This window comes from Ostrea edulis, chromosome 2 (assembly GCF_947568905.1).
Source record: "Ostrea edulis chromosome 2, xbOstEdul1.1, whole genome shotgun sequence".
Taxonomy (NCBI): Eukaryota; Metazoa; Mollusca; class Bivalvia; order Ostreida; family Ostreidae; genus Ostrea; species Ostrea edulis.
In genome coordinates, this window is record NC_079165.1 from 104,924,321 (window position 1) to 104,942,832 (window position 18,512).

The 18,512-nt window shown below is 35.0% G+C and overlaps 1 protein-coding gene across 1 annotated transcript in view; it reads right to left on the minus strand.

Annotated features, from left to right (window-relative positions):
• LOC125679591 (protein Fe65 homolog) overlaps positions 1–18,512 on the minus strand; it is an 80,710-nt gene that overhangs the window by 43,703 nt on the left and 18,495 nt on the right. Inside the window, exon 4 of the mRNA XM_056155896.1 lies at positions 6,071–6,117. Within this exon, the coding sequence (XP_056011871.1) occupies positions 6,071–6,089 (19 nt within the window). The 5' untranslated portion in view covers positions 6,090–6,117. The remainder of the gene's footprint in view (positions 1–6,070; positions 6,118–18,512) is intronic.

Below are 18,512 nucleotides of genomic sequence, written 5' to 3' on the forward strand. Positions count from 1 at the left end.
TTTCTCATTTGCAGTAAAATTGATCACTTAAATTGATTAATATGCAGAAGTAAATAACAAGTATTCAGGGAGTAAATAAGCATGAAATTCTCTTTGTTGCTTATGTACACCATATCTTAGGATATATTACTTGCAAATATGACATAACGAAACATTTCTTTCGATAGTATTTTGTATTTCCTACATTTACCAGTACATCTTTAAACAGAAGTAGATTTTCATAATTTTCATCAGCTTCCTCACTTATATTTGGTGCACTCTGTCCCACTTAGGCATTCAGAGTCACTGAGACTTAACCTACCTCCTACACAGAAAAACTCTTATCTTCAAACTTGCATTTATACACCTACCGTTTGATAGGTATGAAGCATTTAATCTACACACAATACCAAATGGCATATCCCTCTGTTTTGAAAATGAGTTATTTTGTTTTAGCTTTTTTTTCCATATATAATCCCTCCCCTTTTATCTATAATCACCCTGCTTTTCTTCACAATCCCCCCATTTCCATCAGCTGCATGCACTTTATATTCAAGGTTTCAGAGTATTATTTTCCATCATATCGCTTCCGATCAATAACTGTCTCAGTAATAGTATTAATTAATCCAACTGAAGAAGAATCTTTTCATAACTGAGTTTCTTGTCACTCAAAAGATGTCTGGACCAAAAAATAAACATTAAAAAACAAATTGTATGTACCTTAAAAGAGTAGAAAGTGACAAGTAATTTTACACAATACGTTTTGTTTGCATACTTTAATAGGAAGATTCAGTGAAATGTATGTACTGTGCTATACTGGGCTGTATAAGGAGGAGGAATTTTCAAAACTATGTACAGCTTATACACTATATAGACAACCCAATCTGTCAAATTTCTATCAAAATCGATAAACTGTTATTACATGAAAGGTTGACAATCATACTTGATATGCATACAGACAAACTGGGTATCAAAGTAAAGGGAATGGGCAAAAGAAGAAGAAATAGAAACAAAAAGACGTTTGGTCCAATATTAAATACAGATATGTCAATGCAACACAACCATCCCCCCCTCCCCTGAATCCAATCCATGGGCCATACTGTATGTCAAAACTCATCCAACTGGACCCATTTAAGTACTTAACCTACATATTCTTATGATATGTCTATCTCCCAAATTTCAATTCAGAATGTCTTGTACGACTGAGATAACGAGTAGAAACTGTGATTCTACGTCCATGGGGCATAACTCTGCTCAATATTTTTTGACCTAAACCAAAATACAAACTTGACATTTGTGGTCTCACGGCGTATCTATATCCTGAATTTCAATGTATAATTGGAATAGTGAGCAAAATTGAAATTTTATGAGTCCAAGGGGCACAACTCTGTCAAAACTTGTTCACTGCAGTCTAATTTTAACTATGTCTGACGACACACAAAAAGTTAGGAATATTCCTGCTTGATAGAATTATGTGAGAGTATTAAGAGAAACCAATCACTGCCATGTATACCAAGGTATCTTTAAGAGAAAATTTATAGCGAGTGCAGCAAGCTCTGACAACTTGTGATGACAGAGGAAATTCGAGTGTTAAGAAATGTGCAAAAATGGTGTGCACATTGTGGCATTTTAGAAAATGGAAGTTCCAACAATTTTTGTAAAATGAAATGACCTTTACTCTAATTCACTGCTATTAAAAGTGTCTACAGTGACCTAAGAAGAACTAAGGTATAATGGGGTTATCAATTAACTGCTGTATTTTGAAATCACTCATTTTCTGCTTTTTTTAAATAAATGAGGCAAATTCCATCTGAATTATGACACTACATGCACAAAGTATATGCATTATAATGTGGAATATTATCTACTGAACACATTGCAGAACTTCTTTTATATATCAATGGGAAAAGAACTCCTATATAACCTGAATGAAATTTATCGCCTTTAAGTACAGTAATAGTCAAACCTCATATCTCGATCTCGATGGGACCGAGAATCTAACCATTCCAGATATCGAGGATAAAATACTTAAATGGTATTCGAGATATCGGTACTCGAGATACTGAAGTTCAACTGTATAGATACACCTTGTTCTTTTCTTACATTACAGACACCTCATATTGATTAAATCATAATAATGAGAATCATGCAGAGATGACACTAAATTACAAAATCAATTGAACTTAGGTTTATGTCAAGTACATTCAGTTTCATTTTGGTGATATATGATAGACAAAAACATAATATTTCCCTGCCATAAAATCATATTCCATGTAAAACACATTCAATCTGATGACATCAGAATCACTGCATGTCAATAACATTATAATTAGATAAGGTGTAATCAATTATATTGTTGCAAATGTAAATATCATGGATATAAACATTTTTTGAGATATGAATTTTATTGCATGTTTATTGCTTGCTCATGACATGAAGATTTGCTCACCCAGAAAAGTTGATGGCCCTGGGGGAATCAATTATTCATGGATGTACAAACACTCCCACTCCAAGTCATGGTCAAGTAAGATAACTCTTTCAATGTGCTTTTTAAATTTGAACTGAGTTATCTCTCTTTGTACATTAATGCAATGTAGCGCCCTCAAGGGAAAAGAGTGCCAATTCATTTCCCATAGACCTCAATGCTAACCTTTGGCCCTCTCACTAATTAACTATATCAATTTTAAACAAATGACCGCAAACATTTCAAAGTTCATTCCAAGTGTTGATAAAAAAACGACAAAAAATATATAGGGTCCCATGCCTTTTATAGGCCATATTTGTACTTTTTTACAACACATAGCAATTTGCAGTAAATTACACACTTCATTTTAAGCACACCCATACCATGGTAATTTCCTCAGTCATTTTTCGATTTTGTGCGATAATTTTTCATCCTGACAATTAATTTGAACCTCTATAATATTTCTTTCAATTCAAAATAATTTCACTCTTGATATTAGCCAATCATGCAACACCTAGACATTTATACCTCCGCTCAATCTTGGGTAAACTGCGTCCGGGTTACGCATGCGGGGGTTTGGTACTCTCATTCCTCTAGCACTAATGTATATTTGACAACTTCATGGATCTCTTTCCATTTCAGGTGCTTACATATAAAAATTTACAATGCCTGCTGTATGAACAAATCTTCACACGTAGCTGTCATTTAATTGTGTTAAGCATTGGAGAATATCTCTAAGCTAAAACAAATGCTCTGTGTATTATAGGTCACAGTTTGAATTTTACTAAATATACAGTACTTTTCTATGAATCATTACAAAAACAACATAGCATGTTACTGTGTTCATTTGCAAAGGTGTCACTACATTTCAGAGAGCAGGGCAAAAACAGTTAAATGATGATGTTTAATTTACCTGTAATAAACATGGGCATGCTAATTAGCTGTAAAATTATTAAATAATTGAAAACCAAACATTACATTTAATCTTTACAGTTAATCTTTAAACAGACCTAAGTGAAACAAACTAGCTCAACCTTAACTGTAAACTCTGAAAGTCGTGACTACCCCTGTCATCATTTTAATATTCAAACTTTCGCCTACCTTTTAATATGAATTTAAAATTGACTAATCATCTATAGCATAAGAATATTCTATAATACTAAAACTTATCTGAAATAACTAGTGTAAATGAATTTGAAATCAATGACAGCTTTGTTTTTTTAACAAGTTGTTCAACATTGTGAATCTTCTGTGGTACTAAGACCTAATTTATTTATTTTGCTCAATGTATTACCAAAGTAATCATCTGCTCAATGTGATTTCTTTGTTCCTCTGGTTAACTTTAATATCACATGTTATATAATTGGTCTAGAATTTCCTCAATAACTGCAGCAGAATGCAAACAATGGGACCAAAGTTTCAAATACTTTTCATATTGAATTAGTATCATCTCAAATCAAAAGTTCGGGGGATTCGGGTTTCTTGTTTAAAATGAGATTGTATGCATCTCAATCTAAAAGAATATTGGACCAAAGTGTGGTCGACGTTTGGTCAAACTTACCATTTCATCATAATGTTTTTTGTCAAACACTGATGCATCATCTGTGTTAACACTCCTGATACGATATAGCATCATGACATGAAACCAGAAATATCTTGAACCAAAGAGGAAAAACTCATACCAAACACAGGATTATGACAGAAATCAGAAAATTAGAGTTGTCATTCTTTGTCTTGTCACAAGATTCCAAATTACTGGAGTTCTAATATTATAAACATACAATACCGATAGCTCTCTGCCTTCCCAATCATCCTAAAGATTGACGGGTGATAATGAATTACAGTTACTGTTTTGTGTGGTTGAATAAGGATGTACACTGTTACATACTGACTGTGCGGTTGTATAAGTTTGTACACTGTGTTACACACTGACTGTGTGGTTGTATAAGGCCACATTTAAAAATATGTTTGTTTCCCCTCTCCCGACCCTAAATTTCACATATGGGTAGGTAGGTAGGTAAAAAGTTTTTTTTTTCTACAACAATATTTTTTGTACTAAATTTCCATGGCAATATACTAAGACATACTACAAAGTAGTATGCTTTAAACCAATCGGTGAATACCTTTAATAGGATGACCTGTAGAAGTGTAATTGTTAATATTTGTCATTTTGTTGATGGTTGTCTCTTTGACAATCATATCACATCTCTTATTGTTTGTATTGCTTTCTGTTCATATATTCAAAAACAATTATTTATTATATTATTCCGGTCACAGTAAAATAATGTTTCGTACCGGAAACGGCTCCGAATTTTTCCGGAAATAAAAAAAAATGTCGCTGAAAAATATGAATAAAAACTTTTGGGTCGGCGGGAATTTCACTGGGTCGGTCGGGCGAGGGGAAACAAACTATCTTTTTTTTTTTGGCCTAAGTTTGTACACTGTTACACACTGACTGTGTGGTTGTATAAGTTTGTACACTGTGTTACATACTGACTGTGCGGTTGTATAAGTTTGTACACTGTGTTACATACTGACTGTGCGGTTGTATAAGTTTGTACATTGTGTTACACACTGACTGTGTGGTTGTATAAGTTTGTACACTGTGTTACATACTGACTGTGTGGTTGTATAAGTTTGTACACTGTGTTACACACTGACTGTGTGGTTGTATAAGTTTGTACACTGTGTTACATACTGACTGTGTGGTTGTATAAGTTTGTACATTGTGTTACACACTGACTGTGTGGTTGTATAAGTTTGTACACTGTGTTACATACTGACTGTGTGGTTGTATAAGTTTGTACACTGTGTTACACACTGACTGTGTGATTGTATAAGTTTGTACACTGTGTTAAACACTGACTGTATGGTTGTACAAGTTTGTACACTGTTACACACTGACTGTGTGGTTGTATAAGTTTGTACACTGTTACACACTGACTGTGTGGTTGTATAAGTTTGTACACTGTTACACACTGACTGTGTGGTTGTATAAGTTTGTACACTGTTACACACTGACTGTGTGGTTGTATAAGTTTGTACACTGTTTTACATACTGACTGTGTGGTTGTATAAGTTTGTACACTGTTTTACATACTGACTGTGCGGTTGTATAAGTTTGTACACTGTGTTACACACTGACTGTATGGTTGTATAAGTTTGTACACTGTGTTACATACTGACTGTGTGGTTGTATAAGTTTGTACACTGTGTTACACACTGACTGTGTGGTTGTATAAGTTTGTACACTGTTACACACTGACTGTATGGTTGTATAAGTTTGTACATTGTGTTACACACTGACTGTGTGGTTGTATAAGTTTGTACACTGTGTTACATACTGACTGTGTGGTTGTATAAGTTTGTACACTGTGTTACATACTGACTGTGTGGTTGTATAAGTTTGTACACTGTGTTACATACTGACTGTGTGGTTGTATAAGTTTGTACACTGTGGTAAACACTGACTAGTTCTGACTGTGTGGTTTTGGTTCATTTTGTGGTTGTTTTAGTTCACTACTAACTTGTACACTGGTTACAAGAATTACATCAAAACTGATACTATTGTAACATGTTAGTGTCTGTAACAGCTGTGTTTTAATACACAGAATTGTTTTCACTCACCATTAGGAGACTGTGCCATTATTCTTCTGGTACTGTCATAACACAGTCTACAATGAGAATGAATATTGATGTTTTAATGCCACATCTAAATGAGAAGTATAGCTTTCCAAAGACATGTGTTACATACAGTTACACCATTGTAGATATACTGAGTGTTTGTTTTTTAAATAAATGGAAATAATTGTCTCTCCCAAGTTCTCAATCTGTATACTTACCAGAGTAACCCCCCTAACATTTCTGTCAAGTTTCATGCAAATCTGATTAACAAGAGATGTTCATAGGCCACATTGTTCACTTAATGTAAAACTAAGCCCCTACTCCTCTTGTAGATATACAGTCAAAACTGCCATGGCAACCCACTGTATTAAGCGACTCACTGTCGTATGTGACCATAAAAAGTCCCCCCCCCCCCCCCCCCCCCCCAAGATGTTACTCTATATATTGTACCTGTATTAAATGACCACCTGTCTGACGCGACCAACGACCATGATTTTTACAACCTTTTTGTGTATTTTCACGAAATTTTACCTCTATTTAACGACTGTACATTTTTCGATTACACCATGATTACTACTTTTGATTTTGGTTGAGCCGACTATTCTGAGAATTATTGCCCCTAACACTTTCGTTTTCAAACGCACGACTATTCTGGGAATTATCGCCCCTAACACTTTCGTTTTATAACGCATAGTTTGGCAGTGATCTTGTTTAGTAGGCCCTCTGAATTAATTATTATACCCAATCTGTCAACATGCAGGGTCGTTTGTGGTTAATTAATAAAACTCAAGTTGTTGTTTATTTAACAAAATCAAGGATCAGGGAATCAAGGTCGGTGTATTTGAAGGTGTGAATTTTGACAAATATTAAGAAGTGCCGCATACACTAGATCGGAAATGAAAATCTACCACTTGTTATACCATTATGTGAAAATTTTGCCCGATTGCGATATAAATCAGGTAAATATTGTGCTTAGGACTGAAATTTTAAATGGAATATTCGCAGTTTTCCTGCACGAGATACTCGAGGTTTCCAGAATAATGACCGGAACTAGCGGCTCACTTCGACATGTCCCGAGTATTTAACATGTCCGAGTTCAAGAAAGTTGCCTGCATTAGTTCAAAGCTTAAAAGATTTGCTGTGCATGTATAATGGATATTGTGATTTAATAGTTAATGTTTCTCAAGTTAAATAACATATTTCCAGCATGTATTGTACAAAAGGAGACACAACACTTCATCATTTGCTTTCTTACCACAAGCATTGCATTTTTCAGTTAGTGTACAAGTAGGCTATACATGAATACTCTTTACAACAAAGTGTTTATAAGTTTTAGAAAATTTACATGCAGTTCATAAATGAGATTTAAATCTCATGTAAATGTGTAATATGAAAAGCATGTTTATCATTCTTAAACAGATTAAATGTAATTTTTTAAGAATAATAAATTATGATACAACACATTGCATTCTAGATTTTAACTACAGTGTATTATTAATTTTATTTTACAACTATTTAAACCGTACTTGAAATTTTTAATGATAAATTCCAAATACATGTAGTCATTTTCTCCATTGTACAAATTATTTGCGAAATTTTATCAATTAAGTGCGGAAAATAGGCAACCTGTATTAAGAGACCACCTGTCATATGTGACCTTTTTTTCCATTCTCCGTTGGACCGTCTCTTAATATAGGTTTGACTGTACCTTAAACATATGTGGTGTGAACAGACATGAATTTACATTAAATAAAGACATTTACATATCAATTTGACATGTTATGCATTAATGATTTCAGAATTTGTTTTAAACAAAAGGCCCATGGGCCTTAATGATCACCCAGGTATGCACATTTTTGGTCGTTTAGAAATCATTGTATTACCTACACACTTTTTATACTTCTCCATCTCTATAGTGTGTACTAGATGACAGATATATTAGTAATTTAAATTTCCAAATACTTTCTCTGTGATAAGGTTTGAAACTCCAGTGTGTTAATTTTCCCATAACTTACAACTGGATGCAAATTTTTCAGTTCATGCAAATGAAGGATCAGTGGGCGGGGACAATGGAAATTAGCATGGAATGCCATGTGTATTTCAGTTTGTATTTGGCAGTGTTTGTGATAATATTAATTGTATATTTTCATTTCTATTTCAATTATAAATATAAGAAATCACTGCTTAGTTTGCTGGGTGTGTGAGATGATTAACTACTATGGAAAACAATATAATTTATGCATAACGGCTTTGCTGTTATGCAAATTACCAATTTTTTCATTGTAGTTAATGCCATTATGCAAATTATCACATTTTCCATTGTAGTTAATCACGTCACATAGCCGGCAAACTAGAGAGTGATTCCCTTACATAATTATCATACACAATTAATAATTTTCAATTCTTTAACAGGACAGTAAATTTTATCACATCTGAGTGAAATGTGATTTTCTATTTGAGTTCTTAAAGATTATTTGTTAACTGCAGCTCGCCAGTGAATTCTTTTTGAAAGAAAACAATTTAGAGTTTTTTGTTATATATATTATCTTATTGAAGAAATGCAAAAACATTTGTGGCAATAGTTCTCAATATGTCCAGAAGTAAAGTGTATTACATTTTCAACATATGATCAACGAAACCCACTTTGGGCTTGAACCTTAAACCCAGGTATCATAAATTTCACATTGCTCATTATAAGGCCAATTCAACTTAATTAATAGATTATCATCCCCACCTGCCCCTCAAAAATTGGCCCGCCCCGAATTTTTTATTTTGCGAAACTTGCGATTTCCGGAATATGTCATGTCCAACTCCGGTATTTACACTTCTTGTTTACATTTCCGGTATAGGAACATGAAAAGTCACGTGAAGAAAATAGATTTATATGGTTTCTTAATTTCTCACATTCTTACAGACGTAAATCTTGAAGAAGTTAGGTATATTTCTGTTATATCCTTAAATTAAAGTTTAACCTGGAATTAGTGTATGAAAATAGCATAGATTGATATCCATGTGCCATTAAGTGATGCGGATCTGTTGGGGAAAAAAACTCGTTTGTCTTTAATATTTTTCTCAGAAAATAAAAATTAAAAAATAAAATCCTCCCACCCACCCCATACTTTTTGCTGACCCTGGATGATCATCTACTAATTAAGTTGAATTGGCCTAATCATGCAGTTTGCCTACTTGATTACAGGAGCAAAAATTTTCTAAAATATATTGCATTTTCAAAATATTAATCAACTAAGCCCCATCCTGGGACCTGAACCCTGAATCAGGGGTCATGAATCTCACATTGCTCGTAATAATCATACAAGCAGTTTGTCTGTTTGATGACCAGCAGTAAAGTAGATTTTCTATTGCATTTCAATACATAATGTATCTGACCAATCTAATCCTCCCCTGTTACCTGAGCCCTAAGGGGCGAGATCAAAAGTTCAATGTCTGCATGCATGACAAAAAACTAAATTCAGTTTTCACCAAGACCTTAAAAACTAAATATGACGAATGTTGAAACTAATCAATTGACAAGTTAAAACATATGAATAACGCTCTGTAGACCTTTTCTACAGTTTATTTACAAATGAAAGTGAACATTAAAACTATTAAATGTTCATTAAATTGTAATATTACGTAGTTTTTAAAGTCACTTATCTTTTCCTTTTTCCACAAAAGTGTAATCGATGTTGGATGACAGCAACTTACGGGATATTTTATCCCCCCTCCCCCTAGCTACTTGAATTTAGATTTTTATCCAACATCAATCTTTTGATCTCACCCCTAAGGTCATGAATTTAACAAAATTGAAATCTTTTTGCTGAAATCTGTTCAGAAAGGCAGATGGAAAGAAGCCACAATTAAAGCATAGTAACAGTCTATTGTGACCTTGACCTTTGAGATCATGACTCCAGAATCTGGAGATGTCTCCCTTTAATAGTCAGCTACCTTTGTATAAAACATGAAAGCTTTATATTGAAAATGATTCAGGACATCATGTCAAAAGGAAAGTGATGACAGATAGATAGACAATGTGGTTCCTCTAGAGGTTCCCACATTTTCTATAAAAACCTACATACTCCTTGTAAAACTTTAAACTCGTTCTGTCCTGACACCATGCAGGGCCATGGTCTGGGGTCAGGTATGAACGAATTTGAACGTACACTACATGAGAATGTCTGCATATTAATAAGATATATTGATTCCTTGTGGATCTCATGAAAATTTTAAAAGAATTTTCCTATATAATCCTATGTAAACTTTGAACCCCTCTTAGGACCCCATCTTAACCAAAGGAGTCTTGGTGTGAACAAATTTGAATCTACTTTACTTAGCAATACTTTACTATGAATTTGCAATATTGTACTTTTTCTCTTTAAAAGATTTCTGAAGAATTTCTCCAATTCCTTTGTACAACTTTGAACCAATCACATAGACCTGCCCTGGACTCAGGACTCAGGGGTTTGAACAATCATGAATCTTCATTTTAAGTGAAAAAGGGAGCTTTAATATAAGTTTTAGCTGTTCTAATTCAGTGGTTCAAGAGAAGAATGTTTTGCAGTATCCCAGCCTATTTACACTTTTTCCCTCTTATCCCCCCTTTTGAAAGAAGGCAAGGCCATTCATTTGTTAAAATACTAAGAATATTTAGTAACAAGTTTGGTGGAAATTGACACAAAAGTTCTTGAGAACTTGAAAATGTGAAAAGCTACCAAACAACAGACAGACATTGACCAGACTGCAGACAAATTTCAATCAGAAAAGCTCACTTGGGTTTCGGCAAAAGTAAGCTATAAGTTTTTTTTAAAATCGTGTTCATAAAAATCCCTGTAAGGATGTATATCAAAATAATCAAGTCAAAATTACATAGTATGGGGAATCTCAAAAATCAATTTTATAAAAATAGCCAGAATGCCACACATAATTACACTTCATAATGTAGATCTCTCTCTCATGTTTCATTAATAAAATGTAACAGAAACTGCATTAAAAAGCATCCCCATGAATCAAAATCACTAGGTGCATTTTATAGTGATGAAAATCCCAAAAAACCAAGGTGTTTTTCTAAACTACACTTTCTACTGTACATGAAACTATATCCACAAATTTCAAAAAGGACAAAAAGAAGGCAGTCAGAAGGGCAGGACAAAAACAAAGTCTCCCCTGGAGGGAGTGGGGAGGGGGCACTATTTGATGCTACAGTTAGAGTTGGGGCATCTGAGGAAGTTATCAAATGTGACAGACAAACAGGAGATAAACAATGTGTTCCACTGTAAAATGTGACAGAGAGACATGAGATAGACAATATGTTCCACTGTAAAATGTGACAGACAGACAGGAGAAAGACAATGTGTTCCACTGTAAAATGTGACAGACAGACAGGAGAAAGACAATGTGTTCCACTGTAAAATGTGACAGACAGACCGGAGATAGACAATGTGTTCCACTGTAAAATGTGACAGACAGACCGGAGATAGACAATGTGTTCCACTGTAAAATGTGACAGACAGACCGGAGATAGACAATATGTTCCACTGTAAAATGTGACAGACAGACAGGAGATAGACAATATGTTCCACTGTAAAATGTGACAGACAGACAGGAGATAAACAATGTGTTCCACTGTAAAATGTGACAGACAGACAGGAGAAAGACAATATGTTCCACTGTAAAATGTGACAGACAGGAGATAGACAATGTGTTCCACTGTAAAATGTGACAGACAGGAGATAAACAATGTGTTCCACTGTAAAATGTGACAGACAGGAGATAGACAATGTGTTCCACTGTAAAATGTGACAGACAGACAGGAGATAAACAATATGTTCCACTGCAAAATGTGACAGACAGACAGACAGGAGATAAACAATATGTTCCACTGTAAAATGTGACAGACAGGAGATAGACAATATGCTCCACTGTAAAATATGACAGACAGACAGGAGATAAACAATATGTTCCACTGCAAAATGTGACAGACAGACAGACAGGAGATAGACAATATGTTCAACTGTAAAATGTGACAGACAGACAGGAGATAGACAATATGTTCCACTGTAAAATGTGACAGACAGACAGGAGAAAGACAATGTGTTCCACTGCAAAATGTGACAGACAGACAGACAGGAGATAGACAATATGTTCCACTGTAAAATGTGACAGACAGGAGAAAGACAATATGTTCCACTGTAAAATGTGACAGGCAGACAGGAGATAAACAATGTGTTCCACTGTAAAATGTGACAGACAGGAGATAGACAATATGTTCCACCATAAAATGTGACAGACAGGAGAAAGACAATGTGTTCCACTGTAAAATGTGACAGAGAGACAGGGTTCCTCTGTAAAATGTGACAGACAGACAGGAGATAGACAATATGTTCCACTGTAAAATGTGACAGACAGGAGATAGACAATATGTTCCACTGTAAAATGTGACAGACAGACAGGAGAAAGACAATATGTTCCACTGTAAAATGTGACAGACAGGAGATAGACAATATGTTCCACTGTAAAATGCGACAGACAGACAGGAGAAAGACAATATGTTCCTCTGTAAAATGTGACAGACAGGAGATAGACAATGTGTTCCACTGTAAAATGTGACAGAGAGACAGGGTTCCGCTGTAAAATGTGACAGACAGACTGGAGATAGACAATATGTTCCACTGTAAAATGTGACAGACAGGAGATAGACAATATGTTCCACTGTAAAATGTGACAGACAGACAGGAGAAAGACAATATGTTCCACTGTAAAATGTGACAGACAGGAGATAGACAATATGTTCCACTGTAAAATGTGACAGACAGACAGGAGAAAGACAATATGTTCCTCTGTAAAATGTGACAGACAGGAGATAGACAATGTGTTCCACTGTAAAATGTGACAGAGAGACAGGGTTCCGCTGTAAAATGTGACAGACAGACTGGAGATAGACAATATGTTCCACTGTAAAATGTGACAGACAGACAGGAGATAAACAATGTGTTCCACTGTAAAATGTGACAGACAGATAGGAGATAGACAATATGTTCCACTGTAAAATGTGACAGACAGACAGGAGATAGACAATATGTTCCACTGTAAAATGTGACAGACAGACAGGAGATAAACAATGTGTTCCACTGTAAAATGTGACAGACACACAGGAGATAAACAATGTGTTCCACTGTAAAATGTGACAGACAGACAGGAGATAGACAATATGTTCCACTGTAAAATGTGACAGACAGACAGGAGATAGACAATATGTTCCACTGTAAAATGTGACAGACAGACAGGAGATAAACAATGTGTTCCACTGTAAAATGTGACAGACAGGAGATAGACAATATGTTCCACTGTAAAATGTGACAGACAGACAGGAGATAAACAATGTGTTCCACTGTAAAATGTGACAGAGAGACAGGAGATAGACAATGTGTTCCACTGTAAAATGTGACAGACAGACAGGAGATAAACAATGTGTTCCACTGTAAAATGTGACAGACAGACAGGAGATAAACAATGTGTTCCTCTGTAAAATGTGACAGAGAGACAGGAGATAGACAATGTGTTCCACTGTAAAATTAGCTGCAGAACTGTAGCTCTCTGAAAAAATATTGTGACGGAACAGAGAGCTACAGATCCACCCCTTTTAAAAACCTTCGATTTACGGCACACAAAAAGCTGTGCATGGTTGAGGCCTGATATCATTGTATTCTTCTGTTGTTGTCTCATAAATTTAATGTCAAAAAATTCTTAACATATTTTCTTACTATACTTGTGTTCAAACATACCTTGAAATATTCTTTAAAGCCCCATATGACCCGAAAACTCACAGCTTCAAATGATTTCGTTTGTTGACATAGCCATGTTAGGTAGCCGGTCAATTCGAACCCTGTTGCTATTGGTATATATTCATAAAATTTGTTATAAGTTATGGATTCGCTCTTCATTTATTATCAACACGAATAATTAATAGAAATTTAAAAATATAGTTTTTCTAAAGGTGAAATAAACTCATGACTAATGAAATTGATACAAAAGCCCATTATGGTCCTTAACACTTGTGTGGTAGGGATGGAGACCGGACCAGACTAATGAAAGCCACATTGATGTGAGTTTAGCTATTTGAATAATTATCATTTAATGGAACTGGGATGATATATTATTCAAAATATTTAGCTAAAATATTTGTGGGGATATTAGTTCACAGCTAGACGTTATTGTGTAAGTATGGAAATGAACCGGGATTCGAATTGACTGGCTATCTAACATGGCTATGTCAACAAACGAAATCATTTGAAGCTGTGAGTTTTCGGGTCGTATGGGGCTTTAAAGAATATTTGAAGATATCTTTGGACACAAATATTGTGGGAAATTATGTTAGGAATTTTTTTAATATCAAATTCAGAAGAATACAACAATATCAGGCCTCAACCGTGCGCGGCTTTTGGTGTACCGTAAATCGAAGGTTTTTATAAGAGCTGGATCTGTAGCTCTGTTCCGTCACAATATTTTTTCAGAGAGCTACAGTTCTGCAGCTACTGTAAAATGTGACAGACAGACAGGAGATAGACAATATGTTCCACTGTAAAATGTGACAGACAGACAGGAAAAAGACAATGTGTTCCACTGTAAAATGTGACAGAGAGACAGGAGATAGAGAATGTGTTCCACTGTAAAATGTGACAGACAGACAGGAGAAAGACAATGTGTTCCTCTGTAAAATGTGACAGGCAGACAGGAGAAAGACAATGTGTTCCACTGTAAAATGTGACAGACAGACAGGAGAAAGACAATATGTTCCACCATAAAATGTGACAGACAGACAGGAGATAGACAATATGTTCCATGTTAAAATAGACCAAGTACATAAGTCTGTAATCCCCAAAAATAAATTCAAAAAATGATAGCAATGATTTTGTCAAGCAATAAAATCCAAATGACAATCCTATTAGACCTTGCCATCTAATAAAAATCAATACATATTAATGATTAAATGCCATATGTAAATGCTAATTGTGTCTGTAAAGGAAATGGTTTGTGTTTGCGCCTTGAACTTTATCAAGCATCGTGAAAACATGATATTAGTTCAAAGAAAATGTTTTGAGAGTCTTGAAACAGTAATCATGCAGGGATGAAAAAACAAGCCACAAGTCACCTAAGGAACATTTTCTAGGTGTTTAATGGTAGAAGTTAGATTGACATTTGAAACCATGAGTTTCTCAGCACAACTGGGGAAAGTGAACATGTCTGGTCATGGAGCATTCTGATTTTCTTTTTTATCAACGATCAGAGAAGCTGATAAAAAGCTGAAACTGCCACTTTAAAATCACTTGATTCAGTATCTTTCCAAATCAAAACAAGTTAATTATATTCATAATTCTTTCTTGCTTGAAAATTTCCCTGAAACATTTGTAAACAAGACAACCTATGGCATCACCAGAATTCATACCCAATATCAGAAATTTTTTATAAGACATGAGCTTTACACTGAACACATGCGTTTTCTTCATTTACAACATTTAAAATACAGAGTGGGCACCTGTGGAAAATATACAGCATGACTGACAGACAAATGAAGGACAAAGTGGGCCTTAAGGAGGTATGCTACACCAGAGAAATTTGATATGGATGAAAAGTGGAGGATATGTACAACAATATTTTGAAATTGAAAACTTTCAGATTTACTTTATTTAGTCAAAAAATGCAGTTTTAGTAGAAAGCAATCTGAAATTTTTTTTAAACCCCTACTGGACTCGAACATACAATCTACAGTTCAGCAGTCCGCATGCTAACCTACTGAGCTACTCAGCTAGACGATGATTTTTGAAATGAATAGACAAATATTGCTGATATTCATATTTTCATCCATGTTTTAAAAGGAAGTCAGCGATTATGACAATGTAGAGTACCTCCTTAAAGGGTCAATTTGCTTTGTAGGGAACACAAACTTTAACCCCATCTACTGGAACATTCCTTCCATTGGCCTGTGTCATGCCTTCCATGACAGAATATTCTAACAGAAAACAATGTAGCTTGCCGTGAAGTACGGATCTACTTAACCTATCCCACTTGATTCAAAAGATATAGCCAAGGTTAAAGTATTTTGAAAAGTAGGTCAAAATCTGTCAAGGTCATTGGGTCAAAAAGTCTCAGATCATATGGAAGGCCTGGTCATGAGGAATCTATTATCATTATTATTATTATCTTATTCATTTATAAAGTGCAAAATTACATATAGTTTCTATGCGCTGTGCAATGTTTGTGTTAATAATCAATGATGATATACTAATAAAAGACCTGCAAGAGCTATAAAGGAAATGATAAAACAATAGAAAGAATTTAAATAAAACATGGTAGTAAAATGACAAAGTAGTTGACTTTGACTTGACAAGATACAATTGGCATACAGGTATTCGTATGCTGGATCAAAATTCAGTTTGCAAGAGATTGCACATGGAATCCTTGATATTACACTGAATTTTACATTCACAGGACATATTAACGCTTGAACAAGAGTGTTTCTAGGTTCTTGCGGAATGCTCCATGTGCTTCAAGCTCTCGAAGTTCCAGTGGCAGTTTATTCCACAATTGTGCACCTAGTCTTTTTATGGCTCCTGCCCCGTATTTATTTGATGATTTCTTCACTACCAGTTTCCATTGGTCAGATGATGATCTCAAGGTCCTATGTGGCTGGTAAACAGGACATAGCTCTCTCATGTATGCTGGTGCTGAGAAAGAGTGCAGTGACTTATGTATGGTTGTCAGCACTTTAAACACAACACGTTGCTTTACAGGCAGCCAGTGTAATTGTTGAAGTACCAACAAAATATGTTGTCTGTAGCATGTTCTTGTGAAACAACGTGCATCTATTTGTAAGATATCAATGTTAAATCCTCTTCATTCAAAAGATATGGCCAAGGTAAACATTTTTGAAAAGTAGGTCGAAGTCCATCTTCAAGGTCTCTAGGTCAAAAGTCTTGGTACCAAATGAAAGGCCTGGTCATGAGGAATATATATGTGACACATCAAAGCCCTATCCCCCTTGGTTCAAAAGATAAAGAGAAAAGGTTAAAGTTTTTGAAAAGTAGGTCAAAGTCCAAAGTCCAAGGTCACTAAGTCAAAAGTCATGGTAACAAATGAAAGGCCTGGTCATGAGGAATCTATTAGAAAAATATTAAACCCATAACCCCCTAGATTCAAAAGATTTAGCCAAGGCTGAAGTTTTTGAAAAGTAGATTAAAGTCCAAGGTAAAGATCACATGGTCACAAGTCCTGATACCAAATGAAAACCTGGTCATGAGGAATATATACATCAAATTGCAAAGCCCTATTCCCTTGGTTCAAAAGATAGACCCAAGGTTGATGTTCCCCTTAACGTGTGATGCTGCCGACACCAGGGTCATGACAATACATATCTGGACATTTGTCCTGGTGAGCTAAAGATGATGTAAAATCTTACCCAGAGCAGAAATCTCTACATTTAGTAGGTAGAGTGAGTTGTCAATGTTTCATACAAGACCATGAGAAGGATCCTTAGAATATGTTGGCCAAATACCATCTCAACAAATACCAACAAGAGAACCAGAAGATGACGTTAATATTAGGCCATCTACTCAGAAGGGACCCATACATGTGCTATTTTGCACACCTGGGAGAAAAAGAAAAAAAAAGAAAGGCCCAAAGTCACCTGATGATGAACGGTGGAGGCCAAAGAGAAGTTGGAGCACACTTCAGACACTAGCCAGTGACAGACAGGGATGGAGAAATTCTGTTACTGCCCTTTAGACCAAAGGCTTCATGAGCAGCAGGAATGAAGTTGGAACTTGTGTGACATAACAATCACCTATACATGTGGTAATTCTAGAGTTACATGATATTTCCTTTCTAACTACTGCATCATACAAATGACAGAACTTAAGTCTACCTTACTAGATACCACACTGCCATTCCAAAGGACAAGGTACGGTTTTAGCCAAAATCTGCCCTGTCAAGGAAATTCACCAAAATACTAAATCTGGTATTTGAGAGTGTGCCATTTATGAAAATGACCATTGTTATTCTTTATCTACCATAGTAGCTGTAATATATTCAACGGAAAACTTTATATTAACCTGACGACGTCACTAAATTTGACGTTAATTTTGACGTAATATACGAGAGTTCTCCCCAAGCGATGTTTTGAGTAGGAAAACACACATAGAAGTATTAATTCTTAATAAATGCGAAATTATTGGTTTTTGTACTGATTTGAATGGGTATTAAATGGAAATTGAAACCACATCAGATATGCCGCACAGGGGCAAAAACTGCAGGTATTCGCGGAAAGCTTTTCTGGTGCAGAAATATAATGGTTTGAACACCAAATTAATTAAAGAAACATTTATATACTGGTAACAGTGATTTCTTATTTCTGTCTCCAACTTGGCGAATTTTAAGATTTTTTTTATATTTGTTA